The sequence below is a fragment of the Oryx dammah genome, unplaced genomic scaffold, assembly GCF_014754425.2.
Source record: "Oryx dammah isolate SB20612 unplaced genomic scaffold, SCBI_Odam_1.1 HiC_scaffold_2, whole genome shotgun sequence".
NCBI lineage: Eukaryota > Metazoa > Chordata > Mammalia > Artiodactyla > Bovidae > Oryx > Oryx dammah.
Window position 1 is genome coordinate 183,612,157 of NW_024070186.1, and position 18,732 is coordinate 183,630,888.

General features: G+C 47.7%; 2 protein-coding genes across 2 annotated transcripts; both read right to left on the reverse strand.

The window, feature by feature from the left end:
- Positions 1 to 1,779: 1,779 nt before the first annotated feature.
- DCTPP1 (dCTP pyrophosphatase 1) lies at positions 1,780 to 5,296 on the reverse strand. The gene is made up of 3 exons (XM_040259691.1): positions 4,992 to 5,296; positions 4,206 to 4,316; positions 1,780 to 2,273 (listed from the first exon to the last, which is right to left on the reverse strand). The coding sequence occupies exons 1-3, from the start codon at positions 5,195 to 5,197 to the stop codon at positions 1,973 to 1,975; spliced, it is 618 nt and encodes a 205-aa protein (XP_040115625.1). The 5' UTR covers positions 5,198 to 5,296; the 3' UTR covers positions 1,780 to 1,972.
- A 10,450-nt stretch (positions 5,297 to 15,746) lies between these two features.
- On the reverse strand, positions 15,747 to 18,084 carry SEPHS2 (selenophosphate synthetase 2). Its single transcript, XM_040259040.1, has one exon. The coding sequence runs from the start codon at positions 17,835 to 17,837 to the stop codon at positions 16,485 to 16,487; it is 1,353 nt and encodes a 450-aa protein (XP_040114974.1). The 5' UTR covers positions 17,838 to 18,084; the 3' UTR covers positions 15,747 to 16,484.
- Between the last annotated feature and the right edge of the window lie 648 nt (positions 18,085 to 18,732).

The following is an 18,732-nucleotide window of genomic DNA, read 5'->3' on the forward strand; positions in this document are numbered from 1 at the left end:
CCGCCAGGCTCCTCTCTTTGTGGAATTCTCCGGGCAAGAATACTGGAGTGGATTGCCATTTCCTCCACAGGATCTTCCTGACCCAGGGATTGAACACAGGCCTCCTGTATCACAGATGGATTCTTTACCCCTGAGCCAACAGGGAAGCCCCCCCCAGGGGAGGGGTGGGGCTGAAAGCCAACCTTGAGTGGGTTAGGGTAGGAATGAGGAAGCAGAGTGGGCGGCTTGGCTATGAAAAGCATGATGGAAATAGCTGGAGTTTTGTCGGTTTTGCCTTATCAATAGGGAAGAGGCTCGATTAGGCTTTATGGGCTGTTGGGAAGGGCTAATGGAAAGGAAGAGACCTTGATTATATATAGAGAGAAGATAATTGATCAAGGAGACAGGATGAAATAAGAGATCAATAATGTAAAGCTCTTGCTATCACTGTTAGGAAGAGGAAAGGAAGGTTTGGGAACTTAAAGCAGTTCCAATCTGATGGATTCTCTTACCAGGGAAGTAAGAGAGGTCACTGGTTAAGAGGGAGTGAGGTCATTAATAAGAGGACTGAGGCCAGTAAAGTGGAAGGCTTCATTTCACTGATGTGGAAATAGGGTGAAGGAGGCAGGCCACAGCTATCTCTGAAAAGGAAGTGATGTGCCTGAGGTCACACAACGTGTGAATCATACGTTCCCAACACTATCTTTAGGTATAGAAGTGGAACAAACTGGCCTTGGGAAGGAAGGCTGCCGAGGGGATGGGGAATGTTAGGCATTCCAAGGTCCAAAAGAAAAGAACCCTTGTTCTGCTCCACACCAGACAGACCCGACCCTGATCTGTGCTGGGGGCCAAGGGAGAGGGGCAGAGGGCTCTTACAGCTCTGGGGCCTGATGGACAAGACTGAGGCCTGGGACTCAGCCCTAGGCCCAGCCTGGCCTTAACATATTTCCTGCCCTGGGCCCCTGAAAGTTTTGAGTTGAAAGAGCAAACTGATAACGACAACTGCAAAGTTAACAACTACCTACTATGTACCAGACACTGTCCTTACTCTTTTTTTTTTTTTTTTTTGACTGTGTGGCATGTGGGATCTTAGTTCTGCAACCAGGGATCAAACCCAGGCCCCTTGCACTGGAAGTGGGGGGTCTTAACCACTGCACCACCTGGGAAGTCCAGCACTCTATTTATAATATAATAGCTTACTTAAACCTTACAACCCTATTAAGTAGATACCATTATTTTCATTTTAGATGAGGAAATGGACATACATAAAGATAAAAATATAATGAACATTGTGTTGCATGCTAAGTTGCTTCAGTTGTGTCCAACTCTTTGCAACCCTATGGACTGGAGCCAGGCTCCTCTGTCCACGGGATTCTCCAGACAAGAATACTGGAGTGGGTTGCCATGCCCTCCTCCAGGGGATCTTCCCCACCCAGGGATCAAACCTGTGTGTCTTGTGTCTCCTGCATTGGGAGGCGGGTTCTTTATCACTAACACCACCTGAGAAGCTCCATAATGAACATCATCTAGTACCAAAGATGGCATCTGAGCTCAGATAGCCTGGCTCCAGAATCTGGGCTCCTATCCAACACTACATAAAGCCTCTGATCTTATTTAGAGAAGGGGAAGGGACTTAAATGAGATCAGACAGGGAACTTTCTAGAAATCAGATCTCTCTGTTCTGCAGGTGGGAGGTACAATAGAAAAACATGGGAGTTGGGCTCGCAGGCATTCTGGGTGCCCCTCTCCAGCGTGGACTGAGACAGAGCCTCCCCGGCTGCCCCAGGAAGAGTCTAGAAGCTGATAACTGAAAGTTTTATTGAGGGAGAAAAAAACAGGAGGCTACCTTCTGGAGGTTCTGGGCCCTTAGACCTTAAGAAGTGTAGCCCCCAGGTCCGTGATCTCTTAGGAAAGAACTAGAATGAGATACCTTGGCCAGGCACCCTCTGCTCCTCAGAGGCCATGCTGAGCTACAGGTTTTGTGCCCATGTTTCTAGGTTGAGACCTGACCTGTGGACTCAGAGGCAGGGTCTGTAGGCCCCATGGCCTGGTTTTCAGAGGTGGCCCCATGGGGCAAGTCTGTATACTTGCAGGCAGAGCCACGGGATAGATGCGCTGGGTAGCGTCGCCGGTTGGTGTCCATCTTGGAGAGCACTGCTTGGGGCAGGTCTACACGGCAACGGGCTGCCAATGCTACCAGGTAGATGAGGACATCACTGAGCTCCTCTTGAAGGGCTGCTCGTTCCCTGGGGGACCAGTCTTGGGGCCCAGGCTCCTCATCAGGCTTCCACTGACTGGGGACAGAACACACAAGACGGGCACACACACATAGATGGAGCTAGGACAGTGGGTTCCACCTCTCTTAGGAGCAGCCCAGACCTTGAAGCAGTGAACTCCCACCTCCTGGGAAGTTTCTTCCAGGACAAGTCAACCCGTCTGGGCCCTGGACTCCTTATGGTGGGGAAGAGACCTCTTCAGATGATTCACCCAGACCTCTGTGTCCCTACCTAAGCCAAGGAGAGGACATTTCACTTATTGGGACCCAGTCCTACTTGCCAACCCCCAGTCACTTTGACCCCAGACTAAACCTTAGACCTGGACCACTGCAAAAAGTCTGCTAACTCCTCTTCTTACCCTACCATCTTTGAAAAGAACAAATTACATTTCATCCCTCCCCTGCTTAAAACTCCCCCAACTGGGCTTCTCTGGTGGTCCAGTAGTTAAGAATCTGCCTGCCAACGCAGGGGACACAGGTTCGATCCCTGGTCCGGGAAGATTCCACATGCCATAGGGGCAGGTAAGCCCATGTGCCACAGCTGTGAGCCCATGCACTGCTCGAGCACCCTAGAGTCGATGCTCTGCAACAAAAGAAACCACTACACCTAGAGAGTAGACCCTAATCACTGCAACTAGAGAAAACTCCCATGCAGCAACAAAGACCCAGCACAGCCAAAAGTAAAAATGCCAACTCCTCCAACTGTTCTTGGAATAAAATCCAAACTCCTACCTCGCCCTCCAGGTTCTGCATGAAATGACTCCTGTCTCTGCCAATGTCATTATCCACCACACTCCCTCTGACCCGCCCCCCCTTCCCACCCTTAAAGCCACTAATTCTGGCCTCTTCTGTCTTGCAAACAGGCCAAACTGTCACAGGGCCTTTGCACTTACTGCTCCCTCAACCTTGAATGCTCTACCCCACCCATGCTTCCCATCAGGTCTCAGCTCAAATGTTACCTCCTTAGGACAGCCTTCTCCCTCTGTTACCTTCTTTCTCAACACCTCGTGTTATTTGCCTCCTAGAACTTGTCACAATTCCATATCTTTTAAAGTTAGTTCACTTATTTATTGTCAGTCTCTTTGCACTGTGAGTGTATCCATCTTGTTCAAGACCATATCTTGATTCTAGATGACCTAGCACCCAGACAGTGCTCATGGACCTGGAATGAATGAATGAATGGATTGCCCTCCCACACATCTGTGCTGTCATTTCTCCATGCCCCTGAGACTACCCTGGTTTAGTCCTCACCACATTTTGCCTCATCTACACCAGTCTCCTCACGGATTTCCCCTGACACAATTCTCCTAGGGGATCAAATCCACTCTGCAGGTACAGTGATCTTTCTACCACTCAAATCGGGTCAGGTGTTCTGTCCAGAACTCCATTACTTCCCAGCCAAATCCTACCATTCTGTGTTCCTATCCTACCCCTCTCCTCTGCAGCCACAAGAGATACATGTATCGAGTACTTATTGTGTGTTGGGTACTTGAGACACACCAGAGAACAAGACAGATACAAAACCCTTACCGTTTGTCAAGAAGCTTACACTAAAGGAATCCTACCTTATCGCTGAATTCCTACATTCTCACTGAATTTAACTCGCCCTTTTCCATCTCACTACCTTTGCAAATGTGGTTCCCCCTCTCTGGAATGCCTTCTATAGAAGATCAGCCTTTCTACCCCAGAGGCAGAGGTAAAGGAAGGTTGCCACCACCCCTTCTCAGACCTGGATCTACCTTGCTGTTTTTACACCTTTCTCTCCCAGGAGACTGGGAGCCCCTAGAGGGCAGAGGACCCATAAGTCATCTCTCTGAATGCCCAGCAACCAGGTACAGAAGAGCTTTGTAGTGAGGAGTGGAAACTGGATCCATGGATATTTGATGGTCAAATGAATCCTCCCCTCCCCTCCTCAACACAGACTCTTCCAGAGAGCCTGTCATCTACTCACAAGAGCTCTGCCAGCTCCCCCACTTCCCCCACCAAGGCCAGGAGGAGGTTTCGAGGCTGATGGAACTGCTCCCAGTCTCGTTCAGCAGCGAACTCAGCATGGAGGCGGCGGCTGGAATGGGAGAAAGGGGTGGAAGTCCAGGTCCAAGGTTAGGGGATGGGGGAGGAGATGCAGGGCTCTGGCAGGTACTCAGTGAGATGCAATGGGGGCATGCGAGTCAGAGGGGATTCTGCAACTAATTCTTTGGATGGCCTAAACAGGTCATCTCTTTTTTTAAAGGATGTGGTTTTCTCATCTGTAAAATGGGTGCATCCTTACACAGACCCTAAACTATAGAAATCTAATACCCTCATTTTCATTATTCCACTTCCTGTTGCTGCTTCTGCAGTTTTCCTCCACCTGGAATAACCCTGTCTCTGCATATCTAAATCCTATTGATTTTATGGAATGCAGCCCCAGGACACTTCCCCCAAGAAGCCCTCCTGGATTTCCTCCAGAAAGAAATGTCTTCGACGTCTCAACACTACATTTGCTCCCATCCTACCTCCCGCTCCTGGAGGACAGAGGCAGGGCAGAAGCATCACCGTACTCCGGCATGTCCCCTGCCTCAGATGTGTATAGTTAAACCCATTTTGCAGAGGAGAAGGTTAGAAGTTCGCCTGGGGTCAGCCCCCAGAACTAGAACCTGAGCACAGCTGCTAGCCTTTTCTTCCGAACACGTGGAGGGACCCTACCCGAAAGGATAGGGGTGATCTACCCAGCTCAGGCTGGGCAAGGACGGCTTACATGTCTTCCAGCGTTGGTTCCGAGCTGAAGCTGAAGGGGCCGGTAGCGGTAGTGCTCTCTCCTCTGGCACCTCCACGAACCTCTTCATTCGCGGACATGCCGCCCACCAAGGTGCAGCTGGGACCGTCAGGGAGAACCAGCAGCCAAGCTCGGAGCCCCCGCCTCCAGAGCCCCTGACCAATCACAGGCGTTTGTGATTGCTTCATAGGGGCGGAGCCAAAGGAAAGACCAATTACTCATGTGGAGTTAGCTAAATCCCTCCCCTTACCCGGACTGGACCAACCTGAGAGGACTTCAAGCGGGCGTTCTTTGGCTCCCGCCCCTGAATTCTTGAGTCTTGACCGAGAACCTTAAAGATATAGGTACCAGATTCGACCAAGGGAAGAGACAAAGGGCAGAGGATGGAGAGCGCAGGCGCGTCATTTCCCTTTGGGGCGCCAGATGGCACCAAAGCGAAATGACAGAGCGGGGAGCCTCGTGGCGAACCCCAGAAACGAATGGTTTAAAGGAGAGAGGGGAGTTTATTAAAACGATACAGGAATGTCTCCAGGATAAAACTGAGCCTGAGGAATGAACTAGAACTAGGGTTGTTCAGTCGCTCAGTCGTGACCGACCCTGCGACCCCATAGACTGCAGCATGCCAGGCTTCCCTGTCCTTCACTGCCTCTCGGAGTTTGCTCAAACTCCGGTCCTTTGAGGACTTCTCTGTAACCTAAAAGGTAAACAATCTGCCTGTAATGCCAGAGACCAGGGTTCGATCCTTGGATCTGGAAGATCCTCTGGCGAAAGGAATGGCAATCCACTCCAGTATTCTTGCCTGGAGAATCCCATGGTCAGAGAAGCCTTGTTGGCTGCAGTCTGTGGGATGGCAAAGAGTCGGACATGGCTGAGCCACTAAAACACACACACACGCACACACACACACACACACACGCACACACACGTCCATTGAGTCGATGATGCCATGCAACCATCTCATCCTCTAGGGGAACTAGGGAAGCTGTTTCAATTTTACATATTTAATCCTCACAGCTATTCATTCAGTCCTCAAATCAGCCCTCTGAGGTAGTTAATATTATAGTCATCATCTCCATTTTACAGGCACAGAAACTGAGGGATTGAGTAATTTAACTCTACAGCTAGTAAAGTGGTAGCCAGGTTACAAATTTAAGCAGTTTGGCTTCAGAATCTGGGTTAACTCCTACACTGCTGCTACTGCTGCTGCTGCTAAGTCGCTTCAGTCGTGTCCGACTCTGTGCGACCCCATAGACGGCAGCCCACCAGGCTCCCTCGTCCCTGGGATTCTCCAGGCAAGAACACCGGAGTGGGTATATTGTCTCAAATGGTGGTAAGTACTATGGTAGATAGTAAGATAGAAAGGACCTGGATCCTTGATAACATTGCTGAGCCACTATTTTAAAACAGGTTACAGAGATGCCCTGATTTAAGACTCTGGTTATATAAGATAATAAATCCCTTTATTGGTCAAACCACTTTTAGGGTTTCGTTTTTGCTGCTTGTCTTTGAGAAATTGACATTTAACCTGAGTAATTATTCATAAATCAAGGGAAATAGGGGACTTCCCTGGTGGTCCAGTGGCTAAGACTGCGCACCCAATGCAGGGGGCCACGTTCAGTCCCTGGTCAGGAAACTAGATCCCACATGCTGCAATTCAATATCCCAAATGCCTCAATTAAATCTCCCAGGTGCTGCAATGACGATCAAAGATCCTGCATGTTGCAACTAAGACCTGGCATAGCCAAATACATATTAAAAAAAAAAAAACATTAAAGAAAAATCAAGGGAAATAGAGTACTAGGTAGAGAGAACACCAGTGGTTAAAGTACGGAAGGCTTGGCATGTTCTAAATGCAAAAAGAGTTCCAGTGTGGCAGGAATGCAGTGAACAAACAAGGGGGAGAATGGCAGGATGTGGTGCTGGAGAAGTGAAAAGAGATGAGATCAGATCAATCAACCTTTGATTTTATTTTATTTTAGATTTTAAGTATGTGGGAACCTTTTGAAGGATTTTAGGCAGAGGAGCCATATGATCATATTTTGTATTTCTGAACCCTCTTACTGCTGTGTTAAGAATGAATTGGAGGAGGGACTTGCCTGGTGGTGCCGTGGATAAGAAGATAAGGTGGCGTCCATCTGCCAATGCAGGAGACATGAGGTCGATCCCTGGTCCAGGAGCCAGTGCACCATGACTCCTGAGCTTGTGCTGCAGCTGTGGAAGCCCACATGCCCTAGAGCCCATGCCCCACAACAAGAGAAGCCACTGCAGTGAGAAGCTCTCATGGCACCTGGGGAGGGGCCCCCACTCACCACAACTAGAGAAAGCCCTCACAAAGATTCAGTGCGGCCAAAAATAAATAAACAAATAGTTTCAAAGAGAATGGACCAGAGGAGGGCAAGAGTAAGAAGCAGGGAGATGCGTTACTGCAGTTTTCTAGCAAGAGATGTTGATGAGTTAGCCTGGGCTGATGGCAGGTGAAGATGAAAAAATATAGATGCGTATCTTGGAGATAGATCTGTAGGTTTTGTTGGTTTTGAACTAGTGAGATGGGAGAAAGGGTAGTCTCAAGCATGGCTTGCAGGTTTTGAGTGTTGAGCAGCTTGGTGGATGGATAGTGACTAATACTGGGATGAGGAAGATGAGATGCAAGATTGAACACAAGAGGCATCAGAAATGTGGTTTAGGACAAAGCAAGTGAAGACCCACATCAAGTTGGCAGGTGGATTTATGAGCCTAAGGGTTAGAGGCAAGATGAGGGCTGGAAATTCAGATCTGGTAGTCTCTGTCATTTAAACACTAAAGTTTGGGAATTCGAGAATAACTAGTACAAGAATCTCGATAGGCAAGACTAAGATTTGGGGTACTCTGACATTTAGCAGTTGAGCAGAAGAGAGGAAAAGGGCTTCCTTGGTGACTCATTGGTAAAGAATCCGCTTGCCAACGTGAGAGAGAGGAGGATCGATCCCTGGGTCGAGAAGATCTCCTGGAAGAGGAAATGGCAACCCACTCCAGTATTCTTGCCTGGGAAATCCCATGGACAGAGGAGCCTGGCAGGCTACAGTCCATGGGGTTGCAGAGTCAGACATGACTGAGCGACTCAATAACAAGAGAAGAGAAGGTGAGGTAGGAGGAAAACTGACAGAGTGTGAAGTTATGGACAACAAGAGAGGAAAGTATTCCAGAATGAGTGGACATCTATTGCGGCCGAGCAGCTGGGTAAAGTGAGAGCACAGAATTTGCTACTGGATTAGGCAACATGGAATTTAGATATGGGAGGTCGGAGATATGAGGGTGTCCTGGGTAACTCCTAGGTTTCTGGCTTGAGTAAATAGGTGAATAGTTTTGTCATTTGCTGAAATGAGGACATAGAAGATCTGGAAGTTGTGGTAGGAGGGAAGATACTGAATTCAGTTTGGGACAGGTTGAGTCTGAGTCTGAGATCTAGGCAAAACATCCAGGCAATGTCCAGCAGGTAGGTGGATATACAGGTCTGAAGTTTGGAGCATTGAGCTGCCTTATGGATCTGGGTACTGAAAGTTTCAGGAGCCAAGTACCACCCCTATCACCTTCCTTGGTGTTTACTAAGCTTCTCCAGTTGTGTGTGTGCTCAGCCACATCTGACTTTGCTGGCCCATGGACTGTAGCCTGCCAGGCTCCTCTGCCCATAGAATTCTTCAGGCAAGAATACTGGAGTGGACTGCAATTTCCTACAGCAGGGGATCTTCCCTGATGGCAAAGGTCGAACCCTCATCTCTTGTGTCTCCTCCACTAGCAGGCGGATTCTTTACCACTAGTGCCACCTAGGAAGCCCAGCTTCTCTAGCCTGAAGACAAACTCTTACTGGAATATAAAACACCACTTGGAGAGCAACTTTCTCGGGAGTCCTCTGCATCATCGCAGATTTTTTAAGAGTCAGGTTTTCAGGACTTCTAGAGTTCACAGGTCAAATGGTCCTTGGAGACTGATCTGAAGGAGGAGGCACTCTCACTGTGACTGCCTCTGCCCAACCCCCCTCCACCCCCCAGGAGGTTCCCTGGCAGAGCTGTAAAGCTCTTCCAAAACATCCTGCAGGGACATCCACGTTCTTTGCTCCCACGACATCATCCTCTAGAGACCAACCGGGACTTCTCTAGCAGTCCAGCGGTTAAGACTCTGCTTCCACTGCAGGGGGCCTGGGTTCACCCCTGGTCAGGAATTAAGATACTGCGTGCTGGGCAGCGCAGCTAAAACAAACATACAAAGGTGTTTCTCCATTGCCGGCTAATAAATGTTTAATGACAGAGTGGACAGAACTTTGTTTTTGCTGAAACAGACACACATACACCCTTATACCACTCAAGAGTTTGGCCACCTTCCCCGCTAGAGCCAAACAGGTACAACTGGTCTCAGTAAGGCTCTTTGGGAAAACTTGGAGTGGAAGTGGCCGCAGCAGCTGGAGAACAAAGCAGTAAAGGCCTGTAAACTGTGCAGGTGGTGTCAGGGTAGGGGAACCTGGGCCAGTCAGAGGTCCCAGAGACAACAGAGAGCGACGGGAAACTAGGACTCAGGTGACTGATTGGGAACCTACCTGCCAATGCCCTTGGGAAGACTGTTTCTCTTCTCGGAGCCTTGATTTCCCTATCTATATAATGGGGATTTGGCCTAGGTGGCCTCCAAGGACACTTCATAGTGTGCTAGGAGGACCAGGACAACATGTATTTTGTCCATGGGTGGATCCCAATAATCTACTTCAGTTTTGTTTTCTTTTTTTGCCGCACTAAACAGTTTGTGGTATCTTAGTTCCCTGACCAGGGTTTGAACCTGGGCCCTTGGCAATGAAAACTCGGAAAGTCCTAACCACTGGATTGCCAGGGAATTCCCAGTGCTGTTCTTATTGGAGGTAGATCTATAGGCCTTACTGGTTTTGAACTTGGGAATGGGAGAAAGGGTGCTGCTATAATTAAAATGGGCTTCCTGGTTGGTGCAGTGGTAAAGAATCTGCCTGCCAGTGCAAGAGACGTGGGTTTGATCCCTGGGTCAAGAAGATCCCATGAAGGAGGAAATGGCAACCTGCTCCAGTATTCTTGCCTGGAGGATCTCGTGGACAGAGGATTCTGGCAGGCTATAGTCCATGGGGTCGCAAAGAGTCAGACACAACTGAGTGATTGAGCATGCACGCATATAAATTTTTCAGGGCCAGTCATAACAGAGCTTTTTTCAGAAACTCTAGCCTAGCCCTGTCAGGCCAGAGAGTCCCCAACACCCTTGGAAGTCCTTCGCCAACCTATTTGTCTGGCCATATCCCCCTACACACAGGCTGAAATCCACTCTCCCAGCCTTTGCTCACCCACTCCCCTTCTTCTGGAATGCCCATCCCCATTCTCTGCATATCCAAATCCAAATTCCACCCATCCTGTAGAGCCCTGCTTCAAAGCCTCCTCTAGGAAGCCTTCTGAAACTTCCTCTAAAAGGACAGAATTTGGTTTTAGATAGTACTTCCTTTACTCTTATTGCCATGGCACTTACCACTTCTTACTTTAATTTGGGGGAGACTGGTGACCCTGTTCTAGATCCACCCTCAGTCCAGTCTCCTGGAGAACAAAAGCAGTGTCAGGCTTTTGTTTCCCAGGACCTGGTACTTGAGTTGATCTATACATACATTTAGAGGAGGGTATCTCACGGGATTCTCTCCATGACTTGCCTGCCATAGGTGAGTATGGCTGTGTCTATTTTACAAATGAGGAAACTGAGACCCAGAGAGGTCTGGAGACTCATCGAGATCATCCGGAAGGGCGAAGGCTGAAGCTCCCTAGAGTCCCCAGTGCTCTTCAGCACGGAGTAGAGGAGGCAGCTCACACATGCCTGAGTATCTGCTGAGGTCGCCTGGCGCTGCCTTTCCTTCTGTCCTTTCTGTCCCTCCTCTTCATCTTCCTCTCTCTCTACTTTCAGTGTCCTCTTCTTTTTCTTTTCTTTCTTTGGCTCCCTTTTTCTTTCTCTCCATCACCTTTTAAGAAAAACTTTTTTTGCTTTTTCTTTATTATTATTTATTTTTGGCTGTGCTGGGTCTTCATTGCTACCCTCAGACTTTCTCCAGTTGCAGTGATCAGGGGCTATTCTCCAGTTGCAGTGTGCGGGCTTCTGTGGTTTCTCTGTTGTGGAGCACGGGCTCTAGGGTATGCAGGCTCAGTAGTTGTGTCCCATGGGCTTAGTTGCCCTGTGGCACGTGAAATCTTCCCAGACCAGGGATTGAACCCGTGTCCCCTGAATTGGCAGGAGGATTCTTAACCACTGGACCACCAGGGACATCCTCCTTCACCTTTGTTACACCTTTGTGTAACAAGGGATCTTCTGTTCTGATTTCCACCTCAGGCCTGTCACCTCCCATTACCTGCTACTTCCACTTTGCTGCCCAGGCCCTCTTCAAGGAATAGTTGGATGCCTACCTTGCTTCCAACCCCCTAACCCTTCCTAGATTAACTAAGAGGACCCAGGCCAGGGAAGCATCCAATCATTTTCCTGCCCTTTTCTACTGTCCAGCCCAAGCAAGAAAATAAACCAGTTAGTTGTGTTCATTGGTAAGCAGAACCAAGGCCCAAATTTCTTATCCAAAGCCTTGTCTTGAGAGATTGGTGGTACCAACTTCCACCACTAGGAGACACTAAGAGCAAGGAAAGTGTGAAAACAAAGGGTGCCGGAGTCCCAGTGTGTCTCACTCACTCACTCATTGATTCAGTAAATCCTGAGCATTAACTGTGGGCCAGACACTGTTACAGATGCTGGGGATATAGAATGTCCTCTGCCATCTTGGAGCTTACACACTTGCAGAAAGGGACAATTAAAAAGTAAACTAAGAAGGAACTTTCCTGATAATCCAGTGGATGAGACTCTGAACTCCAAATGCAGGGGCCCTGACTTTGATCCCTGGTTGGTTAACTAGATCTCACATACCTCAAACTAAGACCCGGCATGGCCAAAAAAAAAAAAATATATATATATATATCTAAGAAGCCAAGAAAGGGCTTCCCTAGTGACTCAGCAGTAAAGAATCTGCCTGCAATGCAGAAGACACGATTTTGATCCCTGGGTCAGGAAGATCCCCTGAAAGAAGGTATGGCAACCCACCCCAGTATTCTTCCTGGGAGAATCCCATGGACTAAGGAGTCTGGTGGGCTACAGTCCATTGGGTCACAAAGAGTTGGACATGACTGAAGCAACTGAGCACGCAGACACGCAAAAGGTAATAAATAGGATGATGAGTTGGAGAGTTGCTGGGTATTGGCTGAGGTCAGAGAGGGCTTTTATGAAGAGGTTTTATTCTAACTGAGCTAGGACTGAAAGTTAGCCAGTTGTATAGAGAGATGGAGAACAAAGGATCTCGATTTGTGTGAGAGAAGTAACTCAGTCATGTCCGACTCTTTGCAATCACATGGACTATAGCCTACCAGGCTCATCCGTCCATGGGATTTTCCAGGCACGAGTACTGGAGTGGGTTGCCATTTCCTTCTCCAGGGGATTTTCCTGGCCCAGGGATCGAAGCCAGGTCTCCCACATTGAAGGCAGATGCTTTACCATCTGAGCCACCAGGGAAGCCCAAATACTTTGAGCCCCCTTTTTTTGGGGGGGAGGCAAGAATACTGGAGTGGGTTGCCATTCCCTTCTCCAGGAGATCTTCCCGACCCAGGGATTGAACCCGGGTTTCCCGAATTGTAGGCAGACGCTTCACTGTCTGAGCCACCAGGGAAGTCATAGAAAGGCTAATGGGCTAGATAGAGTTCAGTGAGAAAGGCCGTGAGTGTGCAGTGAGATGAAGTCCCTTGAGATGAAGCAGGGGTTTTGTGGAAAGTAATTTGAGAGCTTTGAGCTCTGAGAAAACCTGATTGAATTTATCTATTTATTGTTGTTAGATTACATTTCGTTTATTTTTGGCTAGAGTTGGTAACTGCCTCAGTTTTTTTTAATTTGCTAATTTTCTATGTTGTTGCTGTCGTTTAGTTGCTCAGTTGAGCCTGACTCTGTCCATGGGACTCTCTAGGCAACAGTACTGGAGTGAGTTGCCATATCCTTCTCCAGGCGATCTTCCCAAGCCAGGGATTGAACCTGAGTTGTCTGCATTGCAGATGGATTCTTTACTGCTGAGCTACTGGAGAAGCCCCAATTTCCTATGTAATTATCACTAATTCTTTTTACATCTTCCAATTACCTTCCAATACAATTTTTCACACAATTAAACATATCAATACTCTATCAGTTCCATTTTCCTTTTCCTAGAGGCCTTCCAAGCTTCTGTTCCAGCATGAGCTGGTTCTTCTCTGTGCCTGGTAGACAGCTCTTACCTTGAGAGCTCCCTTCACCTTTCACCTGTGCTGGGTTGCATTTCCTGGACCCCGTGTTTTTCCTCTTTCTCCGTTTGCTCCCTTGCTTTGCTGGAGCACATCTTCCAGCAGTTTCTTAAGAAAGAGTGAATGCGATGAAAACACTTCAATACCTTGCACGTCTAAAAATATCCTTAGGCTATTTGTTTGAAAAAAAAAAGAAAAACAAAAAAACATGGCTATAGAATTACACAGAGAAAATCACTTACCCTCAGTATTTTGGAAGCACTTTCTCATTGTCTTTTAGCTTCCAGTTCACTGCTGAGAAGTCTGATACCAAACCTTTGTGATCTCCTCTCTTCCCAGAAGCTTTAGGAGCTCACCATGATTGGAAGCATGTAGTTTGGAACCAGGCTGTTTAGTTAGTAGACTGCCAGTGCAACCTTGACCAAATTTCTCAATCTCCTTGCACCTCAGCTTCCTCATTTGCAAAATGGGGTTGTTGGAAGTTTACAGAAGTTAATACATATAAAAGCACTTAGAACAGTGCCTGGCAAAGACTATTATATAAGCATTTGCTATTGTTTTTATTATGGTCTTTTAATCTGTGGTATTTTAACAATAGTTGATAATAAAATGTAGGCCTTTTTCCACTCCCAGTGCTGGGAACTCAAAAGGCATATTAACAGACACAGCTTTTACATTTCAGAAAACTTTCTTGTGTAATTCTTCATTTTCTTCCTTTCATATGTTTTATTACCTCTTTCTGGAATTCTTATTTGTTAAACCTCCTGGCCCATCTCTGATTTTCCTGTTTTCCCCCTTCATTGTGCATCTTTTTGTTTTGTTCTCCTTTCTGATAAATGTCAGCTTTACCTTCTAAATCGTCTACTGAGGACTTCCCTGGTGGTCTAGTGGTTGACTCCAAGCTTCCAATCCCTGATCAGGGAACTAAGATCCCTTATGTCTTATAGTGCACCCAAATAAATGACAACAAAAACTACTGAATTTAAAGATTTTTAGCTGTATTTTTATATTCTAAGTGCTTTGCTCTCTTATTATCTTTCAATGGCTGCTTTTTCTTTTATTCCTTTTTCTTTTGCTCCCTGTATAGTCTCTTTTTTAAAGAGTCTTTTTTTTGTTTGTTTGTTTGTTTGCTTTGACTTCTTTCCAGTTGGAACTTGCCTCAAATGTCTGGTGATCCTTTACTGCTATTTGACAATGAGGCATTAAAAAGAATGTTTTTTAAGTGAAGCTTTCCAACTGGGAGGCTTCCTAGTACAGGGATTTTCACTGGAGGCTCCCTAAATGTTTGTATTTATAGGTTTTTCTCCCCTGAGCAGATTTATTTTCTCCAGAGAAGTACCTTCCACCTGTGCCAGGCAGGGGCAATATAAACTTCCCAGTGCTTCTAATACCGAAGCTGAGAGAGCGGGCTGGACAATCTTGTTTTTGTCTTTATTCTTGCTTTTGGTGAGGCTCCCTGTCCTCTGCTCTGCTGATTGTCTTTTTATAGTATTTTTTAAATTCACATTTTCCAGAGACCAAACTGCCCTTTACCTACAGAGGTGAGAGGCAGTCATGTGGCTGTATGACATGGTGCAGGGAGAAGTTTGAAAACTGTGAAGATTAATTACCCTATGCATAAACTTTTAACCAGTATCTTTGACCCCATCTTCCTTGGTGTATTTGGAGCCTATCCCCAACTCTGAAGGCTTTTTTTTAGGGGGGCCACACCTTGCAACTTTTGAACTGTGATGTTGGAGAAGACTGTTGAGTCCCTTGGACTGCAAGGAGATCAAACCAATCAATCCTAAAGGAAATCAGTGCTGAATATTCATTGGAAGGACTGATGCTGAAACTGAAGCTCCAATACTTTGGCCACCTGATATGAACTGACTCACTGGAAAAGACCCTGATGCTGGGAAAGACTGAAGGCGGGAGAAGGGGACGACAGAAGATGAGATGGTTAGATGGCATCACCGATTCGATGGACAGGAGTTTGAGCAAGCTCTGGGAGTTGGTGATGGACCAGGAAGCCTGGCATACTGCAGTCCACAGAGTTGCATGGAGTTGCAAAGAGTCAGACATGACTGAGCAATTGAACTGAACACCTTACAGCATGTGGGGTCTAAGTTCCCCAACCAGGGATGGAACCCATGCCCCCTGCAGTGGAAGTTTGGAATCTAACCATTGGACCACCAGAAAAGTCCTTCTGAAGGCATTTATACTTTGGCCTCCTCTGTTCTAAGTCAATTACCCGTCTTACACCCACCTTCCATCTTCCAAGAATGGCTGACACCCTTCCTTTGCCATTTCCTCTCCCACCCTCTAGGCCTTGGGATTTATGACTGTTATGATCCTTTGCTGTCAACACCAAATGTTATGTTGGTTCATTTTATAAAACTGTAAAAGATGAATAATTCCAAAGATACATTCGCCAGAAGAATTTTCAACAAAATTATTTCACTAGAAATCGCTTTATTGATGAAATCACCAGGAATTTTCAACACAAGATTTAACATCTTAATGTCCACCAAGACCTGGGCTCTGCGGTTTGGTCTGCCTCTCCCAGTCCTTAAAGGGGTTTAGAGAGAGACGTCATTAACAGAGACCAAGTAAGGTGGTTGGAAGTCCTCCTTTCCCAGTCATTGGACAAGCTGCTCAATTCTTGTCCGGAGTAGGAAAGAGCCAGTGTTTCAGAGTAATCTAATAAGAATTTGACATTGCATTTAAATCTCTCATAACAATTTCAATTTACCAACAGTATTGGTCCAAACTTATTTGTTCTGATCTAAGTCTTTTTCATTTTGCATTTTTGGTGTAATTTTAGTTAAATAATCTCACTCCCTGTGCAGAAATCAATTAACCCCGTGCCAAGAAAAATATCTCAAACCTGAGTAATCTCCTCTTGCTCTTGGAAAGAGGAAACGGGGGGTTTTCTGCTTTTTCCACTCAAGAGATGACCAAATATATACCCTCGACCCCCCGGAAGTCCAAAATGTTACTTCTGGCCTTGGAATGTGCAGCTTTTGATGGGCTGATTCAAATTACCTAGGAAGAGCAGCTGGAACTACTATGCAGGCAGCCTTCTTTGGAAATTTCTTCCTAAAATCAACTCTAGCGATTGCTCCATGCTTGTGTACAAAGGCTGTACAGTTCGAACAACTTCTGCTGTTCCATCTCACAAGCTAGGCTCAGAGGAGGCACTGGAGTTCTCAGGAGCAAGAGTAGCAGTGGCCCCACGAGGTAGGACCTCAATAACGCGAGGCTTGTCAATGATCCGGGCTGTCCGGTTTCCCTTTTCCACAATACCGACGATCCAGGCTTGATGACCCTCTCCATACTTTGAAGATTTGATTTCTGAACAAAAGCGAGCTGCCTGTTCTCTTGGCAGACAAATCAGTAGCCCCCCAGAAGTTTCTGCTGAGGTTCCTTGCAGGAGACCGAAGCGCCCGCTGGCCTTGCTGATGGCAGCCATCTTGGCAATGATGGGCAGATTATGAATGACAAAGGAGACCTCATTTCTTTGTTGTTTTGCAAGGTTCTGAGAGTGACCCAGAATGCCAAAGCCGGTGATATCTGTGGCTGCGTGGGCATTAAACGTGTGCATCAGCCCGGCAGCAATTCTATTGAGGGTAGCCATGTTGAACATGGCTTCCTGATAACCCAGCTCTACCTCTTCTCTGGAGACCACCATCTTTATCTTATTCCATCGTTCAGGATTATCCAGCCATTGGTGGGCATTGACGGCAACCTGGGTTCCTAAGGGTTTAGTTAACACGAGCACATCTCCAACAACGGCGCTGTCAGGTAAGATGAATTCATTGGGTTGACATACTACAGTGGCAACTCCACCGATGATAATCCAAGGGTTTACCACCGTTTGCCCACCAGTCACCGCAGTCCCTCCTTCCTCGGCAGCATCCCGAAAGCCTTTGATCATGAGTGGTGTTATCTTTTCTCGCTCCTCCTCAGGCATACTCTGGCTGACACTGAGTAGCATCAACATGTTGTCACACTCAGTAATGCCCATCGCGTAGAGGTCACTCAGCACGTTGGCACATGCGATGCGCCCCATCATATAGGGATCTTCCACCAGGGGGTAAAAGAAGTCGGTGGTCTGCACCAAGGACAGGCCCCCGTGTCTCAGGGGTATGACGCAGGAGTCCATCCCAATGCCCAGGCTGGGGAAGGGAGGGCTGGGTTCCGCCCTCACCGGCAGACCGGCTTCCTGGGCCGTCTCTTCAAGGCCTCCGACCAGGCCCCGGCCCGGCGCAGGCAGCACCTCCGGTCGCGTCAGTCCCGCCAGGAGTTTGAGCAGCGTCTCCTGGGGGACCTTGCAGCCTCAGCCCTTCATGCCAGAGAAGCCGGTGAGCCGCCAGCTCGGGCTGAGACCCAACGCCTGGGGCTCGAAGGGCCGGTAGCTCGAGAAGCCCCGGCCTAGAGGCAAGCCCACCGGGCCCGAGGAGCCTTCCCCCGCCGCCACTGCCGCCATAGCCTCTCCGCCGGCGCCAGTCGCCGCGACTTCCGCCATTACGCCTGCCCCGCAGGGAGGGAGAAAAGAGGATGGAGGAGGAGAGGTCCCTTTTACTTTCCACTCCAGTTAGTAAGGCGTAACGACATTACCGCAGACTCTCTCTGGCAAAACTCGCGCAGCACAACCGCCGCCACACCACGCGCTCCAGGACGTCCTGAGGAAGGGGCCGCCGGCCTCTCAGTATTTATCTTGCTGGTGATTGACAGCCGTATCAGCCAATGACGGCTTCGCCACTAAGGGGCGGGCTTCCTTTGGTCTAAAAGATATACTACAAATCAACCAGCAGCTTGCGAAATTGGTCTCGGCTAGATTACTGAGCAAATGCTTTGGTTCATTTCCCTTGATGTAATTTAAATGATCTCTTAGGAGTGGTTGGCAGAACTCTGATTCCCTAGAGACAGTTTACCAAGTCCAGCATTTTCAAAGACGAGGGCAGATCGGTCACTTGGTCAACCTCAAGCCGGTCAGATTAGTCCAAGGGTCACTTGGTAGCGCACATGATCTATCCAGGGTAGAAAAATAGCCCAGGAGAAAAATCGGAACGAATATTGTGAAATTAGATATTAAGTTACTACCATCATGTAAGCAGACTGCAGCATCAACGTAATGAAATGTTAACGAGGACTTGGTCGGACATGACTGAGCGACTAAGAACAGCGACTGAACAAGGACTTTAAAGTGTTTTAGGACTCTTAAATCCAGACTCCTGCGAGGGTTTTGGTGCTATTTCCACCACTAAACCTATGCCAGTCACTTCCTCTCTCTTGGGATCAATGACTCATCTGAACAGTAAAGTAGCTTTACCTAGGGTTCTTCTAGTCTAAATTTTTTATATCCCTTTAAGTTAATATATATGAGAGTGTGTGGTGTATTCATGAAGGAAAGCTTGTCA

Coding starts and splice junctions, on each gene's coding strand:
- DCTPP1 (XM_040259691.1), bottom strand. CDS start 5,197: ATGAAGCAATCACAAACGCCTGTGATTGGTCAGGGGCTCTGGAGGCGG. Junction 4,317..4,991: donor GAACCAACGCTGGAAGACAT/GTAAGCCGTCCT, acceptor CTCCCATTCCAG/CCGCCGCCTCCATGCTGAGT. Junction 2,274..4,205: donor GGGGAGCTGGCAGAGCTCTT/GTGAGTAGATGA, acceptor TTCTGTCCCCAG/TCAGTGGAAGCCTGATGAGG.